The sequence below is a fragment of the Hydra vulgaris genome, chromosome 11 (assembly GCF_038396675.1).
Source record: "Hydra vulgaris chromosome 11, alternate assembly HydraT2T_AEP".
Classification (NCBI taxonomy): Eukaryota; Metazoa; Cnidaria; class Hydrozoa; order Anthoathecata; family Hydridae; genus Hydra; species Hydra vulgaris.
The window spans coordinates 47644387-47665145 of record NC_088930.1 but is presented as its reverse complement, the minus strand read 5'-3'; the positions used below and the strand labels follow the sequence as shown (position 1 = coordinate 47665145).

General features: G+C 28.3%; 3 protein-coding genes across 4 annotated transcripts in view; 1 reads left to right on the top strand and 2 right to left on the bottom strand.

Annotated features, from left to right (window-relative positions):
• Positions 1-2683, bottom strand: part of LOC100214286 (COMM domain-containing protein 3) — a 58864-nt gene extending 56181 nt beyond the window's left edge. The window contains exon 1 of one of the 2 annotated variants that reach the window (XM_065809025.1): positions 2455-2683. In XM_065809025.1, the coding sequence (XP_065665097.1) occupies positions 2455-2593 (139 nt within the window). In that variant the 5' untranslated portion in view covers positions 2594-2683. The remainder of the gene's footprint in view (positions 1-2454) is intronic. The other variant, XM_065809026.1, reaches the window with a different exon arrangement.
• Positions 2684-8487: 5804 nt separating this feature from the next.
• LOC136087084 (uncharacterized) lies at positions 8488-10491 on the bottom strand. Its single transcript, XM_065809590.1, has one exon. It carries the CDS (start codon positions 10489-10491, stop codon positions 8488-8490), a length of 2004 nt encoding a protein of 667 aa, XP_065665662.1.
• An 8256-nt stretch (positions 10492-18747) lies between these two features.
• LOC100209542 (equilibrative nucleoside transporter 1) lies at positions 18748-20433 on the top strand. The gene has a single exon (XM_065809021.1). It carries the CDS (start codon positions 18845-18847, stop codon positions 20177-20179), a length of 1335 nt encoding a protein of 444 aa, XP_065665093.1. The 5' UTR covers positions 18748-18844; the 3' UTR covers positions 20180-20433.
• The last annotated feature ends 326 nt before the right edge of the window (positions 20434-20759 follow it).

The window sequence follows — 20759 nt, the reverse complement described above, 5'->3', positions numbered from 1 at the left end:
ACTTATTTGATTACCTTGTTCAAATTTAGATTACAACTTATACCAAGTTATAAGAGTTTTTGCATTACATTAAGGCCAATTATTAACAAAACATTAAGTAGCAAGTACTGTGACAATAAAACCACATTTTGTAAAAATAGACCAAGGTTATGGACAGAAATCAATGAAATCAATAAGTAAATATGCATTTATTTGAAAGCTAAGGCCAAAATTAAGGCTAAGACCAAGGTCAAGGCCTCAATTTTTGGCCTTAAGGCAAGGCCAAGGACTAACAACTCTGGTTTGAAGTGGAGGTACATTTTCCTAAGTTTTAGCTGCAGCCATTTTAAGAAGTCTATAATTTTTTACTGAATTGTATCTTATCAGTAAATTTTTAAAAATTTGGAAGCCTACCATATATAGAAATTAAAAAATATGTCTTTCCACTTCTTAAACTGCAAATTTTGTATATTGACTCATCAAAAACCAAGTTTTATATATATTTTTTAATTTTGTTATTTAGGTGCACCAAGAAAACCTAACAGTCTTGTCACAGAGCACCACAGAAGTGTATTTAAATAGGAAGTTCACGCCTCCTTCCTTACCATGATGGGAAAATATGTCCAGAGTTTGTTTCGAACCTGGATCTGCTACTTCTAAAGCAAGCGCTCTAACCAGTCCCACCATGGCCGCTTATTTGCAAACTATATTACTTATTTTTTAGGTTCTTTAGGTAGCCATTATAGAAAAAATGTGACATTCAAGAATTCAATGTCAAAGTTTTATTAAGGTAAGTCTAGAGTTGTATACAATGAAAAAAACTAGAAGGTTTTCTGAAACTTTATTTTTAAATATAGTGCTTCAAAATATGAACGAAACATGTTTTTGCTAATGAAGTTTTTATTTTTGGAAAAATTGAAAATTTCAAATGACCATATCTCATGAACCACATAAGATTTTATGCTGAAATTATCAGGAATTGCTTTTCTCATTGATATTAACAAACAAATCAAGTTTCATCAAATCTGAAGGGTTCATGTTGGACCTTGTTCCAGATGGCATGGAATGACCCAATATGTTTTACATTAAAAGAACCAGCCTAAATATGACAACAGTATTTCACACAGAGACTGCAGATTTGATATAAACTTTATCAACCATCAATATACATTTTATGTTGTGTATTTTCTATACTCATCAAAACATTTTTTTAAACTCCATACTATCTTGAGATCTGATTTTCAAAGTGGTTCTTGTAAAATTTCTAATACTTGGTTTATAGTATTTGGAAATTTATAGATATAGGAAATGTGGCCGTACCTTAGATATAGCAAAATATTCAAATGCTTGAGTAATTATATCAGGAAAATATGTAAATTCATCAATTTTCTATGGAGACATACATTCCATATGGTTGAGTAATACATATTTATTATGAAAGATATCAATACTTTTAAATAACATGATTTCATTAAAGACTGGCCATTACTTACAATATGATGACATCTTATTTAGTAGAAGAACTGGAATTACTAAGCAAGAGTCTCTCCTTGATCCTATCAAACCAAAAAAGATCTAGTTTATCTGATGTTGCATAAAACTATCTAGTTTATCTGATGTTGATAATGCATAACATCTACTACAGCATGGTACACAACAGTTTCAAACTAATATTTTTTGTTAGATAAATATGTTGCACTTTCCATAATCATTAAACTAGAACTGCAAATATTTTAGTTGTGTAAAAAAATAGTACTCTGTCGCTGAAAATTTTTTTTAGTCCTATTGCTGTAGAGTATAATTATCACAAAACAAAAATAAATACCATGTAAATCTTGCAATATACAATTGGCCTCCAGCCAAAAGATACATTAACATTCTGACAAGGCTTGTATTTTTAAAATGACATTTATTAGTACCAAATCATTTAATGTTATAAGCATTAAAGTCACTGAAAACAAATATTTTGGCAGATGGATAAAGAGAAAGGCTCAACTAGATTGGAAATAACTTCGAAAGAAGTACAGCATTGGAAAGAAAAAGAAAAATAAAGAACAAAGAAAAAGGTCATGAGTTAAGTGGTGCTAAACAAAGGCATATAAAATAATAGTCAGAAGAATTAAATCTGATTTCACAACAAATAGGTAAACTGATATGCAAGTATATCCCTTAGCTAAAATTTGCATGAGGAAAGACTCTACAAATGAAAAATTACTTCAATGGCCACAAATATTTCAAGAAAATAGATTGAAACAATTTATTGATAATAATGCTTTTATATGAGTAACATTATTTAGTTTTCAACCTAATTTACAGAAACCAAGGTTTCTGTAAATTAGGTTGAAGAAAAGAAAAAAAATGTAAAAAAAAAAAAAAGAATTATGGAAATATGCTGTTTACCCTATAGCATACATCAGGAAATTTACACAATATTTTATTAAATGCAAGATTATTAAATAAATGTTAAAATCCTACATAAAAGGTCTTCAGCTTTCTTTTCTTTTAATAATACTTCAAAAATTGCACGACATAAAATAGGAAAGTCGTTTTCCTGCAAGTATAAACCATCACCACTTAATTTTAGACCTTCTAAAACGTTTAAGTTTAGATCCATTCTAAATCGAAAAAAAGAAATGTTAAAGTTTTGTCATGCAATCAAAACCACTATTTTTTTATAATCACTCTTAACCGAATCCGAGTGTAGGGGTAAAAATACTCCTAGAATTATAAAAAACCCGTATCCGCGTCCCGCATTGCGCATAAATCTGTGATAATTTTACATGTTATTTTTTGTAAACAACATGCGTAATTTATTCAATGATAGAGCACCTTAAGCAAAAATTGGAATAATTTCAAAAATAATTAAGCTGGATCCAAAATTTTTGCGAATAAACAATATTCAGGGATCCCTTCTCATGATCCACTTAGATATTTGGGCACCCGAAATTTTTTCTTAAAAACACAGAGGTTTTAAAAAAGTCACAAAAATGCTCATATTACCCAGACCACTTGGTAATATGAGCACTTTAAATTAGCTCACAAAAAAACATTAATTTTGTAAAAAAAAATACCAACCTGACAAATAAAACTAATTTTTGGAATATAATGATTCGTTATTAACAAAACTTACCATTAAAAGATCAAATTTTAAGTCACTTTTTGTTGAAACAATACTACTATGTTTTCCGCAAGAAAAAAAAATAATAATTCGTTATTTTTAGTCAAAACTAAATGTTTCTATGCATTGTTTTTCAAGCCAAAAAGGATTGGATTTTTAGCTAACATATTTTTCTTTATGAAAAAATTAATTTCATTATTTTAGCACCAAAATTTCGCGCCACGGATTTATTCATGCGTAATGATATTATTTTAAAAACGCAAAAAATTTAACAGTATTTTAATTAGATGATACCCGCTAATTACTGCATATAAATTTACGCTAATTGGACTGATTCCTATAATCACCACATAAAGTCGATTCAAAAAATACATAGCAACTTTAACTTCACTGCTTACATTTAAGAATTCTTTAAGTATGCTCATATTACCAAGGTGCTCATATTTTTTTTTTTTTTTTTAGTTTACAATTATTAATCGTAATATAACGATATAACAATACATAAACTTGGTATCTGAAAGAAGATCCAAAAGATCTTGTCGTCAGAACCATATAAAATATATCAAACGTGTATATATAATATAATAAAAATACAAATGATTTAATAATCATTGACAATGTAGAATAAACAAAAACAGAAAATAATATTACATTTCAAAAATATTTATATATATATTGTCAGTAGAAAGAATAAAGTTTTTTAATTTAGTTTTAAAAACAGAAAACGAAATTGACAAATCAAAATTTGGAACAACAATTTTGTTCAATAAATACGGTGCTCGATAGTTTATGCAAAATTGATTAAACTTTGTTTGACAAAAGGGTTCAATTATTAAATTATTATTTCGTAAAGTATATTTGTTTATAGCTTTATGGGTAAAAAGATCTTTAAAAATGAACAATGGTTGTTCACTTTTACAACGAAACATAAAATATTAAAGACATTGAGTTCGTAAACGTTAAGTGCTTTAACGTTTTTAAACAAAATATTAAAATGAGAAAAACGATTTTCAAAACATATTAAACGCATTGCGTGTTTCTGACGATGGTAGAGATTTCGTAACCTACTTTTAGAGGTACTTCCCCAAACAATATTGGCATAATTTATATAGCTATGTATAAATGAGTAGTAGAGTTGAATTAAATTTTGTTTATTTAGATAGTATCTGACCTTATATAGAATTTCAATACTTTTGGCCAATTTAGCAGAAATAAAGTCGATATGATACTTCCATGTAATATTTTTATCAATGTAAATGCCTAAAAATCTTATGACCGACTCCTTTTTTATTTCAATTTTATCAATGAAAAGTTTAGGTAAATTATTTGGTAAAAAACGCTTTTTTGCGAGGGAGTGGATAAGGATCCATTTTGTTTTGTCAATGTTTAAAGTTAACTTGTTGCACTTAAACCAGTTGGAGATGTGATTGAGTTCTTTATTCATATTTTAAAAAAGCTCATAAATGTCACTGTTTGACAGAAATAAATTAGTATCGTCCGCAAAAATGATACTCATAAGGTAAGAAGCTTTATTTAAATCATTTATATAGACTAAAAACAAAAGTGGGCCTAGAATAGAACCCTGTGGAATACCACATTTTATGTCAATTAATTTTTCATTTTGAAAATAATCTCCATAGAAAACAAATTGTTTTCTATTTGTCAAATAACTTTTATACCATTTTATTAATTTGCCATTAATTCCATAAAATTTGAGTTTCTTAAGTAGAATTTTGTGATCAACCGTGTCGAATGCTTTTAATAGGTCAATGAAAATACCTAGTGTATATTGTGATGTACCAAATGAATTGGAAATTTCACGAATGAACTGTGTAATGGCTTGTTCAGTTGAACAATTTTTTTTAAAACCGAATTGATTTTTATATAGAAGTTTATTTAGATTAAGGTAATTGTATGTTCTATTGTATGTTCTATTATATGTTCTATCATATTACCCTAATCTACCTTATATTAAGAATATTCTTATTCTTATTATATCATTTATTTAAAATATTTTTCAAAATATAGCGTAAACCATAACAGTTTTTTAATTATAAAAAATATCCACATTTTATATTGGATATTTTATTGAGGAGATTTTTTAGAATTAAAAAAAAAAAATGCAAAAAAACTTTTTTTCTCAATTTTTTTGTAGAATTTTTTGTTAAGAGATTATTTTTTCTTTAGGCAAAAGTTTTGTTTATTTGTTTGTTAGAAGGGGCGAATAGGGGGAAGATAGGGGCGAACGTTATACCGTGGATACTCTACTTTTTGTAAATCTATAAAAGAGAGTGGTCTAAAACGGGCCTTTCGGTTGAGACAGGCCCCAATCTCATCTAATCTTATGCTTAGCCAAATATTATTAAAATTTAACATTAGTATGTTGTTCAGCTAACCATAAGAAAACTATCCCCGGAAAGAAAAAATCCCTGTTCCACCCTCACTGTTTAAATTTTTTTAAATCTATTTTTTTATAAGCAATATTGAAAATATTGTTTTTAACAAAATGTTGATCAGATATTAAAAAGGTAACATCTAGAGGAGTACCGGATATGATATCCGACCGGATAATCCGGTCAAAATGCCGAATAATTGTATATCATATATCTGGCCGGATATATCACTATAATATCCAACCGGATATATCATATATCTTAGATAATCTCTCATCCCAACTGTATACATATTATTATGCTGTAGTAGATTCTATCACTCAGTTACAGAAGAGATTTGAGCACATTCTGTGTCAATTGAGTTTACTTCGAGTGTTTATTTTCTAATATGGTTAAGGAACAGATGATTATTTATTACTAAAATATAAGTAACTTCAGTTCTTAATTAAAACTCGGGTTTTATACAGGAGTTAAATAAGAAACCCATTTTTGGCTAACACTAGGGTGAAAAGGACCCCTGGCATCTCTCTTTTTATCGGTTGCTTCTTAACGTAAGGCATATATGCACCTTTAATTTTCAGATAACAAATTGTAGAGCATAAATTGAATATCCTTAAAAAAATTGTTTTTAGGTTTGTGTGTGCGAGGCTAGTTGATTATATCATTTTTTGAAAAGGGGGATATTTTAAACCACTCTCCCCAAATATTTAACAAATCACGTTGTTTAAAAACTGAAACAAATTAGGCCTATTAAACAGGCTATTTAAAAATGATATGATATTTTATTAAATTTGTTAAGTTAATGCCTGATTTAAAACTTAAAAAACAACTAGAATTAGACAGGTCCGTACCGAGCCAACTTAGCGCTTCGGGAAAGCAAGAAAAATTGTGCTGCCTTTCTCTTAAAAAAATCAAATGTTAGTGTCTTTAACTCTGACATGATTTTTATATAAAGAGAAGGGGGCGCAATTTATCTCATTTACAGAACAAAAGAGCGCTCTTTTGTTCACTAAATGAGCTTTTATTAATTAGAATTTATGTAAGGGGGCGCAGATTTAACTATTTTTTGTATCAACATCAAAGAGACCAAATTCATGCGCCCCCGGCTTCGCCCTCAGTACGGCCCTATAATTAGAATAGAATGGAACTAGATTTTTCATGTCATTTAATGTTTTTAAAAGGATTTGTGGCTATGAAAATAGCCGTTTTTTAAACTTGATAGGTTTGTATCATTGACATTGGAAAGTATCACTGACATCCGCATCTTTGATTGAAATGTGGGCACATTCGCAATGATACCATTGTGGACTCTTTGTGCATTGCACCCAATCGTTCTTTTTAGAGGATGCGTTCTTAAAAATCTGTAATAATAAAACATTAAAGGTCATCCTTGTAATCACTACTACAATATCTATTACTCCATCAATTTCTCAAATTTCATAGACAGCTATAATTTAGATATAACTGTAAACATCTCAAAGAAACAAGGAAACATGTGTTTATAAGGATAGGACCTAAAATGTAACAACGGTATATATTTATTTTTCGCCAACCAAATCGAATTTAATTCAAAGTGGACGAACACAATAGTAAAGGAACAGGTTATTCCCTAATACAATATTGGAATAAAAATTTCAGCTTATTATTATGTTAAAATAAAATAAACACTTGCCCTGCAAATATCGTACAAACGTTCAAAACCACTTTCAAGGTTCTTAAAACACCTACCGCATAAAGTATCGTATATATATTTACGAAATTGTACTTCATTAAATGGATCATTGATACTTTTTTCTGAAAACACAATTTTCAAGAAAGTTCAATAAAATAGAAAATAAAAAAGTCGTGTAATGATGCATTTTTAAATAGTCGCAGACAAATTATAAGTTATGCAAACTATAATTAACAATTATAATTTATTGAACAATTACAGAATTAAATTTATAGTTAATAATGCATAAATGAATTTATATATGCAATTAATTAAATATAAGCAACATACATAATAAAAAATTAGTTATAAAATCGACAACTAAAAAAATACAAATATATAAATATTACACAAGATGCACTCTGTATGCAGAATGCATATTGTGTAAAAATAATGATACCTTCACAAAGTTCTAATGCATAATAGCATATGTAAACACCGCAGTTGTAACTATCCTTCTGTAAACAATCACTTGGGGCTGAAATGACGGTTGGGTTTAAAATGTTAAATTTTAGTCGAAAAAGGTCTTTAGCAACAGCAATGGATTTATTGTGAGATAAATCATTTGGCATAATATTGCAATGGAGTGGATCAAGTACAGTTACTTTTTTTGTTATAACTTTTAGATGTATTAAAATCCAATGAGAATTAGTTGGGTTAAAAGGAATAAGAACTTGTTCTATAACTTTAGTATCAACATTTCTCCATAAAAGCTGTAAACTTTTTGAACAGCTTAAAGCTAATGCTTCAGTTGGACTCAAATATTTCATTGAAGGGTACCTTTTTTCTAAGCAATGTAGAAAACTTCCTATGACTTCATCTTGAAGCCAGCCTTTTTGAAAACCTGCAGTGCTTTATTTTTTTTAAAATTAAAAAAATAAATATATATATGTATATATATATATATATATATATATATATATATATATATATATATATATATATATATATATATATATATATATACATATATATATATATATATATATTTACATATATATATATAAACAAACATACATATATACAAATAATTTATATTTTACACACAAATATAACTAATATACTGTAAGAAATATAGTTTATTGTTTTATTTACTGTCTAATATATTATCCATTACATCAAATTAACTTGAATAAGCAAATTTATTTAAAAGCTAAGATATTCGTAGAAAAATTGAATAGTAGCAAGTATTTGAAAATGTATTTAAATAGCTTATGTAATAAGAGTGTTGGTGAAGTCACAAGTTTCAATCTTATTGCATATTATTGTACTTTGTTTATCATGAATTAGATCAACATGTTGCTGAGACAATTTCGAACTATCTCTTCTTTTTGGTTTTGTGCAGGATATTGATATGGTTTTGTTTCCTTTTTCCTATTTCCTTTTCTTGTTCTCTTAAATTTATTAGGCTGCCATTGATTATCTAAGTTCTTATTTGGTTCAAAATTTAAAAGGTTATTGTGTGGCTTTACAGGTATCTCAATTGAATTCATATTTTTAAAGGCTTCAGCTTGACTGATCATGTCTTCCAGTTGTCTGTTCATTGAAGGAAGTTGCAAATTTATTATCATGGGATGAGAAACTAATGTAGATATTTCATCAATATTTTTTTGAAACCTTTCAGTCTCATTAATAAATGTTTGTGATTTTTGCTTCACTTGATTATTACCAGTATTAACAGCTAAAGATACTTTTGTGCAGTTTTTTTCTTGAGTTCTTAAAAGAAATGATCGTAACTTATGAACATGCTTGCAAAGGATTACGATGTCATTACAATTACACCTATATAAATGCTGACACAAACCATTACAGGCGGGATTTAGACATGATTCTAAACACAAAATTTCCTTACAAGTGTTGGTTAGAATGTCAACATTGTATGTTACATCTTTTGATTGACTCTTAACTGTGTACTGAGTTAATGAACATTTAATAATACATTTATCTGAAATCAACATTCCTTTTTCATGTCTTTTTTTGTACTTTTTTGGGAGAGATATTGTTCCAAGATAAATGGTGTCTCTTTTGTGGCGCCAATAACTATCTTCCTTGATTGGTAAAAGTAAATTGATTAAATTGTCTAACCTTTTATTAGGTCGTCTTTCCATATAAACTGTTTTCAATTTGTTATGAAATGACTCACATAACATATTAGTATCAGTGTCAGCATGTTGAAAGTTGCGATAACAAGAAGCCCATTTTATATGTCGAGGAGCATAGTATATAACAAAGTAACTAATGTAGTTCGGACATTTATGTTCATATGCCTTTACAAAACCATTCATAGTTGATAAAAAAACATCAGGGTTTTTTTTGTCAATGATTGTCTCTAAGATCCTATAAACTTCTTCTTGTAAATTAGATGGACTGACTAAAGGAAGTTTATTGCGCCATGCACGTTTTACATACCATTTGCATAGCAAGTGGGGCACATCTTCAAAAACATTATTAAAAGAATTCCAGCCTGATAAATCATCATCTGTCATAACAGCATTAACTTTTATAGAATGATTGCATCTCCTTTTTATTTCTTCTAAGAATGGTGTTATGGTTTGTTCATCTGCATGGTTAGAAATAAGAAAAGCTACTGGATAACCCCTTTTAAAATCATCTCGAACTAGTAAAGTTACAAAAGGAAATGCATACTGATTGGTGCAGTGTGTAGCATCAATACAAACAATTTGTGATGAATGCTTTTTAAACATTGATAGTTGATGCTTTGTTTGTATACCAACCACAAAGGAATCCTTATTAAGGTCAATGTCATCATACACTTTTGGGCCGATAACAGTTTGCTGTCCTTGTGGCTTATAAACCAGAATGGTATTAAAATCTTTAGACTTCAACTTTTGAACAAGTAAAAAAGTTGAAATGCTATCATCAGGGTGAAGCCGACATCCCTTTTTTACTGCTCTGTTGATATCAGAAATATTCTTTTTTGTAAGAAGATGTGATTTAGTTAAAACAGCATCTTCATCATTTCTATTTTGTCTGTCTCCAAAACTTTCCCTAAGATCACGATAAACCATATTTACAGGTACACCTAATGACAATTTAGCAGAAATATTTTTTTTAATATTACCTGGGATAGATTGGTACATGGTATTTGTAATACTAACACTGTGGTTATGAGTTTTGATATACTGCACATTTGTGACACCATTTTTGTTTACTGTGACAATCATTCTGGCAGGGCAGAAGGCACCTGATTTAACACTTCCTCTGTAGTACCTTTTATTATTTTTTTTTTGCTGGTTCACTAACAGAGCGATGCGGTTTTGAATGGCCATCATTTTGACAAGTAAAATTACTTGTTTTTACATCTTTTTTTATATTTTTTTCCAGTGAAAAAACTACCAGTTTGTTTAATGAAAAAAACATAACTATTAAGTTCCTCCTTTTCCTTCCATGCTAAGAATTCAGATTCTGATAAAAAATTGTAGGATTCTTTGGAAAATACACCTTCATGACATTCCTCTATGTGTTTAATAAGTTTGACTTTTTGAAAAAATACTTGGCCGCAGTCTTGATAGTGACATGGAGTTCTTTTATCTTTGGATTGATCATCTCTAAAAATGGTTTATGTACCTCGATGGATCGATTGATGACAATGATGAAAAAAAATAATGTCATTTTTGTTTTTAATTCAACACAGAAAATCACTAAAAAGTTTCATATTATCAACAAAATGGTTCTTTTAACTATTTAATTTTGAAAAGGGGAGAATTACTCTCATATGAAAAAAATCATTGAAAGAGGAGATTAATTGTTTAAAAAAAACTTGACAAAAGTAAAATTTACTCTTATAACAAAAACTTTACAAAAGGGGAGAATTACTCCTCCACACCGCCAAATAGGTTAATTTTATTAATAAAATGATTCTCTTTAATAATTTAGTTTTGAAAAGGGGATAATTACTCTCATAAAAAAAAATCATTAATTTAAGGATTTTTTTACATGAGTTTTAAAGCTTATAAGAGGAGATTTACTTTTTTATGGGACTTACTCCCACTATCGATATTACATAACAACTCAAAAAACTAAAAACCCTACCTTCATAAGGATTTATTTCTGCAGCATTAACAAATGATAACTTATCACTAAGCTTGTTAAAGATTTCTTTGTATAATTTCACAATAAGTTTATTTATTTTAACAACACCAGGAATTCAAAAACTTTACTATTCATGACAAATTTTCACGACTAAAACATACGACAAACTTTATGCAGGTCAATTTACGGGCTAATGTTTACGTCGGGAGTATTTCTCCCCTACGTATAATTCCTCTTAACCACATTTACACAGATATTGAATGAATCGAAATGCGTTTTCTTGGAAGATTGAAAATAAAAATTTAAAAATAATATAATAAGCAGTTCATAAACTAAAGTTTACAAATTATCATTTAATGATAATTTGTAAACTTTAATAAAAACTTATAAAACGTTTTAATAATTTCTATATAGCTATCGGATTATAAATTTTTCAGATAATCAAATATTACAACGCTCGAAATTTGGTCAAAATTCTTAAGGAAATAACGATCCTCATATGAGTTGAAGCGAAATATTATAACGGAGTAAACTGTCCGATAGTACGTTTTACTCCGGAGTAGATTTTCCTACATTGGAGTAAGTTGTCCGCTTTGAGCTCCTTGCATGGCGGAGGAGTTTTAACCTATATATATATATATATATATATATATATATATATATATATATATATATATATATATATATATATATATATATATATATATATATATATATATATATATATATATATATATATATACATATATATATATATATATATATATATATATACATATATATATATATATATATATATATATATATATATATATATATATATATATATATATATATATATATATATATATATATATATATATATATATATATATATATATATAATTTAAAAAAAAACTTAATTTTTTTATATAGGTTAAACTCCTCTCAAAATTCAATTTAAGTGGCAAGTGAAAATGAACAAAAAGGGACTAGAAATAACTATTAAAAGCTGGATTCTAAGATTCTAAAATCTCGCATAATAATTCTTGGTGCTTATCAATGAAATGCTAATGAAATATTTCAAAAATAATTACGATGGATTCAAAAATTTTGCGAACAAACAATTTTTAGGGATCACTACTCATTATCCACATAGATATTTGGGCACCCGAAATTGTTTCTTAAGAACACAGAAGTTTTAAAAAAGTAACAAAAGTGCTCATTCCACTCCCAGACCACTTGGTAATATGAGCATTTTAAATTAGCTCACAAAAATAACATTTATTAAGTGAAAAAATATCATCTTGACAATTAGAACTAATTTGTGGAATATAATGATTCGTTATTAACAAAACTTTTTGTTAATAACGTTATTAACAAGGCTCCTTTTTTTTTCAAACAATGCTACTTTGTTTTACGCAACAACAACAAAAAATTTGTTCGTTATTTTTTTAATTTTAACTCAAACCTTTAAACAATAAAATTGCAAATTTTTTGAATTTAAATTACATAAAGATATTTTGTATTGTTAAAATATTGAAAATATTTTGCTATGTTTTGTTTTTATTCAAAAATAAATTAAAACCATAGCAATTTTAGGATTTTAAACTAGATAACTTCAATAAAAAACACTAGGTTATTTGAACATGCTCAAATTACACAAAAAATGGTTAATTAAAGTCAAAAAATAAAATCTATGCATCGTTTTTGCAACAAAAATGAAACGGGCTTCTAGCTAACATAATTTTCTTTATGAAAAATTAAATTTCATTATTTTAGCATCAAAATTACGCGCCACAGATTTATTCATGCCTGTTGATAATATTTTAACAACGCAAAAAATTTTATACCGTTTTAATAAGATGAGAGCCGTAATTACTGCAAATAAATTTACACTAACTAAACTGATTCCTGCAATAAATGCTAATCTTCTGCGACGATCATGGTATTATTTTCAACCCTGGTAAAACACAATTTTTTAAAATTAAATTCCTTAGAACCAAACTGCCTTAGAAAACTGACCTGCATATAGGTACCCTGCAAATCCAACCTGTAACTGCTGTAAAACTCCTTAGTACTCACATCGATAATCATTAAACCTTCGGACCACATGTTGATAAGCTAGTCAAAAAATCTCATGGTATTCTTTCTGTGCTTCTAAAATCTTCTCCTTTGCTTAGTTAGAACTCATTTTGAGTATGGCAGCATATTACTGGCTCCTATAAATCCACATGAAAAACTCAATTTTGTACAGAAGATTCCATTTGCATTATTTGTAAAGCCCCGCGAACTGCTCACTCTAGTCAACTACAAGACAATCTTGGTCTAGAGTCGTTGGAGGTCAGACGTTACAATCGCATGGTCGACTTAGTTGGAAAAATTGCTAAGGGGAAATGCCACCCATCCCTTCAAGATGTGTTTGTAATTCCAGAGGATGGGTATATTAAACTACCAAAGTTAAATAAAGCTATTGGTGATAAACGGTTTCTCTGTTTTGCAGCAAACTATCTTAATGAAAGAAAAAGACTTCTTCAGAAATAAAATACTAGTATAATTATGAGCACGGCTAAGTCAAGCGCTTGAAAAAGGACCGAGAGGTTTTTCATACAATAACTATCATATATGACCATATAAAATTTGAGTTGAATAAAAAATTAAAGCGAGACGAATAAACTCCCCGTTTTGCCTAATTATTAAAGCGGGACGTTGTTCTCATATAAATACCTTACCCTGTCAAATCAAATAATATAAAGACCTTATGGGATGTTTTTAAAATCTTTTAATTTTGCCTGAGCCAAATATTTTCAATTTAAACAATTCCTCCCTAATTGAGTGGGTAGCAAACTTTACATGGTCACCTCTTCGAAACACCAAAACACTTTTTAATGAAATTTGAATTCTATTAATAAATTTTAATTTGATCTAAAAATACACAAAAAATTTTAAAGCCATTATTCCCTTACACTCACTAGTTTTAAGTTCTAGAAATAGGGAAAATCTATAGAATATTTTTATTTTCAGCCTCTAATTACAGTAATTTTTTTTAAAAAACAAAAATGTTCTATAGATTTTTTCTATTCTTTAGACCTCAATCCACTGGGTGTAGGCACAATTACAATGGTTCATGGTGCTCATGAAGCATTGTGATTGTGCCCAAGAACGGGTCCAGACCATATCGTAAGGGGATAAGACCATGTCGTAAAGAAATTTTAAATATTTTTTGATTTGGAGGATGCAGACAATTTAGTAAGGAGAGGGGGGGGGGGGGAATTTTTAGATTGAATGATTTGTAAGCAAGCAATCACACAATTTTGAATTTGCACCACATAACTTTATTAAAATTGCAATTTTATTTAGACAGACTAATTATATTATTTCCGTTTTTCAAACAATTTTCTGTGTTTAATATATAAACTTACAAAAATAACAAATTTTAAAACGTTTTAAGGCGAGGCGATCGCCCCCATCACCCCCTATGGATCCGCCCATGATTGTGCCATATGCCCAGTATGCCCCACTCTCCCCATCTTTAAGGATTCATGTTTAAAGTTATATTTAATGTAAAAATGTAAACTTTTAGGTTTGGAAAATTAGGTGTAGCGTTATTTGCATTGTTTAAACAACTTATTAAACGAGATGTAAAAATTAATGTTGTATTGTATATTTGAGAATTGTACAATAACTCAGTAACAAATGGCCTTACTAAAAGTATACTTTAAAACTGACAACCATTCTCAAAACTTTTGTTTTGAGAGTTTACACAAGGAAAATAAAAGCAAATTTACAAAAAGGAAAATAAAACAATAAGAAAATGTGTTTTCTAAATAAAATGTTGAATAATCTATTACAAACTAAAATATGAATATATAAAAAGAATTATCGATGCTGCTAAGCATAAAAATATACAGGTTTCGGACATAAAATTGCTTACGTTTATAAAAAAAAGTGAATATAAACATTTTTTCAGAACCGTTGTACAAGAATATACAAATTCAATCAATTTAAAATAGTAAAAAAAAACTAATTTTAAAATTATAAGCTTAGGTGATAAGCCTTTTTAATATATAAACTAACAAAAATTCAAAATAGATGTTCACTGAAAAGCTTTATAGTGATCTTTATTTAATAATTTTTTTTTATCATTCTAATGTACTTCTTCGATTATTCTTGTGGTAGTACACCATTTAACATGTTCTTCTATCATTTTTTTTTACGATCTTTCTTTTACCTATATAGATCTAGGGATTTTGGTTATTGAGATCTAAGAAGACCGCAGAGTAGTCCAAGAAGACCACAGAGTGGTTTTCTTGAACCACAGAGTACCACGGAAAAGAATTTTAAAACAGAAAGTTAAAGCCTACTTCCTTACCAATGTCGCTTATCAAGCCAGACCCAATATTGAATTTCAAAACAGAAATGATAACGTAATGTGTTCTTTTCTAAACTCTGTAAAATGATAAGGAAACTTTCTTTACTTTCGAAATACTTAGTTTTAATGACATTTTCTGTTTTACAATGCTTTTTTTATTTCAAAAATGAATTTTCATTGTTTATATTTTTAATAAAGAGTTGACTTTCAAAAAGTAATGCAATTTCTAAATGTGCTTGTGCAGTACTGCCTTGTTCTTGGAACTTTTTATTTGTATGTCGGTTTTTCAAAAAAAATTGTTCTCTCCTCTATCCAAACATGATATTGTGAAAAAATTATTTTTGGCCCACTTTTTCTTGTTTTTGGCCCTCGAAGATCACCTACCAACTAATTTAGACAGTGTGTGCCAAACTTTTGACGCATTGTATCAAATCTTGACCAAAACATCGGCACTTTGTTTACCTCATCATGTAATGCTTTTGAGACAATTTACCCTGTTTACTTAAAGTTCTCCTCTATTTTTTATTACCTCTTGAATTTCAAAAGTTTGTTTAAAATTATCACATGAAAAATATTTCATATTTCCCTGTCATACTCTTTACACCATATGTAGCAATAGATGTTATTTTGTTTGAGTCAACTTAACATGTTATCAAAAATCCTCATAGTTATAAATTATTGTCTTCCCCACAGGTTTGTCCTTTAAGTGAAATCAAAGTTAGTAATGCTTCATAACACCCTGGGAAGATACATATCGTTCTACTAATCCAACTTGCGCGACATGTCACATGATTCTTTTTTTTTTTTAAAGTTATTTTAGGTGCTTTCAGAAGTCTTTACGGTCTTATCACAGAGCACCGTGGGAGAGTATTTAACAGGAAGTTCACGCCTCCTTCCATACTAAGGTACCTTGTTGAGCTAGAGTTGGCGTTAAACCTGGAACCTATGGGTTCTGAGCCTAATCACTACTATTGCATATGCAATAGATAATATTCTCAACTTTTATTGAAGTCCTAACAATAATTCTCATAATGAAAGAAATTGTTTTGCTAAATTCGATGAGAAATCAAGTATATAATTTATTATGTTTTCATATGTCGTAGACTCCAACTCGTTGCTATTTTCATATGTCGTAGATTTTGGCTCGTTGCTATTATGAGGCGGATTGGAAAAAATAATCATATTTACTAACACAATTAGACTGTAACAAGTCTGTTTTATTTTTATTCTATATTTTAAAAATAACAATGAAAAGGTATATAGTAATTTCTGAGTCATAGAGACCAACAACAAAACCATCCATAACTACAATAATAGTCATAACAAGTGATAAGACTGCAAGACTGACTAAATTCAATTATACACCCATTTAAAAAAAATTTCAATTCTATACAATTCCATAAATAAAATGTAACTTTACAATTTGAAGTGAAAACTAGTACCTTTAGATGGCGTTGTGCCTGTGGTTATTTAGTCAGAAAAATTTTTATTGATCAAAATTAAAGACCAGAATAATTTAAGTTGCTTTAAGAGGGTGCAAAATTTCATGTTAAATTTTTGTTTAGAAGAATTAGATAATTAGATAATTCTTCTAAACAAAATAGATAGATGAGACGTATACCTTAGATCTCATCATATTAATATTGCGGTGTTGTGTTTGTGACTACATAGCCATGAAAAATTCTATAATGTTAACAATTATATCCTAAGATGATTTAAATTAGATTATTTTAAAAGTGTGCAAGGTTTCAGATTTAATCGGTAGTTCAAACGATTTAGGCTTTGCGCTCTAAGAGTGCAACCCAGTATAAAATAAACCTTCACAACTCAGTATGAATATGGTTAAAATTTGGCTTTTGTGGTTTGTGAAAAGAAAAAAGATATATTTTTAGAGATACAAGGGTTTTTTCTTTAAAATCTTCTAGCCATGGCTAGAAGATTTTAAAGAATTTTTTTTTTTAATATACTGAAAATTTTAAATTTATTGAAAACTTTAAATTTATATTTCGTAAGCACTTACTTCGTAAACTTTAAATTTATATTTCGTAAGCATATACTTCGTAAGCAATAGAATTATTGGTTAGTTGTTAGTAGTATTTGTTAAAAGTGTTTAACTTGTAATGTTTATAAATGAACAAACTTTAAAAATTTACTTTAAACAAAACGATCACCACAAATGATACGTGTTAATATAGCTAATAAATTATAACTATATATAGCTTTATAAAAAAAAATGTCATGCTAAAAAATAAATAATTTTTTAAGGCTAAAGTGATGTTGGTCTTACCTAGTGGTAATATTGGTCTAAGGGGTAATCTGGGTCTAATTGATATTTAACAGTTAGGATATCTTATATGGATAACGGTTTTATAGACAAAAATTTTAACTTTTTATCACTTTTTTATAATATATTAAACTATTTAAATTTAGAATATAACCCATCTACACCATTTGAAACTTTTGCTAAGAACTAGCTATATTGTAGCAATCATTTTTTTCTCTGCTTTTAAAGGTCGGCCGTCTTTCATATAAATCAAAATCAGGTTTTGCTTTTTCTTAAAAACGGACTCCAGGGAAGTTTCAGCCCGTATGCCGTTTGTATATTTACTATTATACGCTTTACGTTTATATATGTATACGTTTGACACTTTTTCATATAAATAACAATAAGACTTTGAGTTTTTGAGAAAAATGAGGTTTTGAGTTTTTGCATAGAGACGATTTTAGAGGTGGAAGAGGTGTTTCATCCCCCCCCCCCACCTCCCAAAGAAGGTGATTTTTAAGTTATAGTCAGTATTTTTACGAATTTAGTCGGCTGTTATGGTATTTAACACAATTCAGTCGGGTAAATTTTAGTTTTAAGGACTTTTTTTTTTAAGAAGCCAGTACTTTTTAAGGGTCCCCCCCCCGACCCCTCCTTCATTTTATCCATAGAATCGCCTCTGAGCACATTCTCCTGAAGGCGCTTTTAAAAAGGTTATAATCGTTTTAAATAATACTATATATAATTCAATATTCCTATTATATAAAATATTAAGTTAATAGAAAAGTTATTGTTTACAAATTTAGCTACAACATCACACAATTCCCATTGACCAAAACCAAGACAATAAAAATGCGCGAGTCGTACGCCGTTTGTCTCGATAAGACCATTGGTGATCAAGTATGCAAGACCAACGCCATTGGTGATCAAGTACGCAAGGAGATTTGCCATTTTTATCTGCTAAGTAACAAGAAAAATGGAATATAAAAGAAGTGGATTCGAAGATGAATCTTATAATGAAACCAAAGATGATGACTTGAGTCCAATATTACCAAAAGACACTATAGAAATCCAACCTCCAGATCGATTTTCTCTTATTTACATAATATTTGTTATTCAGGGCATTGGAATGCTTTTACCCTGGAACTTTTTTATTACAGCCACTGAATATTTTAATTATAAATTTGAAGATAATGATTCTATTAAAAGAAATTTCGAAAAAGCATTTGCCCTTGGATCAATGTTACCATCCTTGATTAGTTTGACCTTCAATATATTTTTGACTAGAAGACTCTCTCGAACTTGTCGAATATCTTCATGTTTGTCAGTAATGTTTTCAATGTTTCTTATAACAACTATACTTGTCAAAGTAAATACAACCAAGTGGACTGAAAACTTTTTTGCAGTCACTATTATTTGTGTAGTTGTCATGAATTTAGCTGCCGGAATTTATCAAGGAACTCTGTTTGGACTTGCAGGGCTAACTGGTTTTAAATACACGCAAGCAATAATGACTGGTCAAGGAGTTGCTGGTATTTTTGCAGCAACAACAGATCTAATATTCAAGCTGGCTAACCCAAATCCTGTTGATAAGACTTCAAGTGCATTAGGGTATTTTGTTACTGCTTCTGTTGTCATTTTGATTACAGCAGTGACATACTCTGTTTTGTTTAAGCTTCCAAAAATGAAGTTTCATTTAAGCTGTTCAAAATTAAGGTTAAAAAACGAAATCGCAAATGAATATAGTATAAATGGTACATCACATAGTATAAATGAGATACCATATTGGTTTATTTTCAAACAAATATTGCCTTTGGCTATTTCTGTTAGTGTTGTGTTTTGTGTAACTCTATCTTTATTCCCTGCTGTTGTCTCAAGAATTGTATCTGTAGATAAATCAAAAACTTCAAGATTCACAAATGATTTGTTTTCAACATTTGTTTGCTTTTTTATTTTTAATTGTGGTGATTTAGCAGGTCGCATTGCAGCTGGTTCATATCAAATTGTGGCTGAGAGAGGACCCTGGCTACCCATATTATGTTTCTCTCGTATATTGTTTATTCCATTATTTTTGATGTGTCACTTCGAAAATGGTAGTCCTTTAACGTATATTTTTAAAAATGACTATTGGCCTATTATAATAAATTCTTTATTTGCTTTATCAAATGGATACCTGGGAAGCCTGTGTATGATGTTTGGACCTAAGTTAGTATCTGCTGAATATTCAGAAACAGCTGGAACAATGATGTCTTTTTTTTTAACAGCAGGACTTACTGCGGGTGCTTGTTTGTCATTTGCTTATAATGTTTAACCTTTTGTTTTAATGCTTTGAATGTTTCAGATGTTTTCTATTAATAAAATTGATAGATTATATTATTTGTAATTTAGAATTATTATTTTGAAGTCAAGTATGTAATATATTATAAATTTAGATTAACACATTTTCTTTTATGCCTTTATTTTTATACTTTTATTCAGAAGATTTATTGATTAAACATGTTTAAAATAATTTTTAGAAATTAGAAATTTTGTATACTTTTTTGAAATAAATAGTTTGAATTATAATTAACAGTTCTCTCATTCTAGTGAGTTCCAAGTTCTAATCATTATCATATATTATACCGATGATAATGATTATATATATGTATATATATATATATATATATATATATATATATATATATATATATATATATATATATAATTTTTATAAAATAGCAATTTTGTATACTTTTTTGAAATAAATAGTTTGAATTATAATTAAAAGTTTTCTCATTCTAGTGAGTTCCATTTTCTAATCATTATCATATATTATACCGATGATAATGTGTATATATATATATATATATATATATATATATATATATATATATATATATATATATATATAT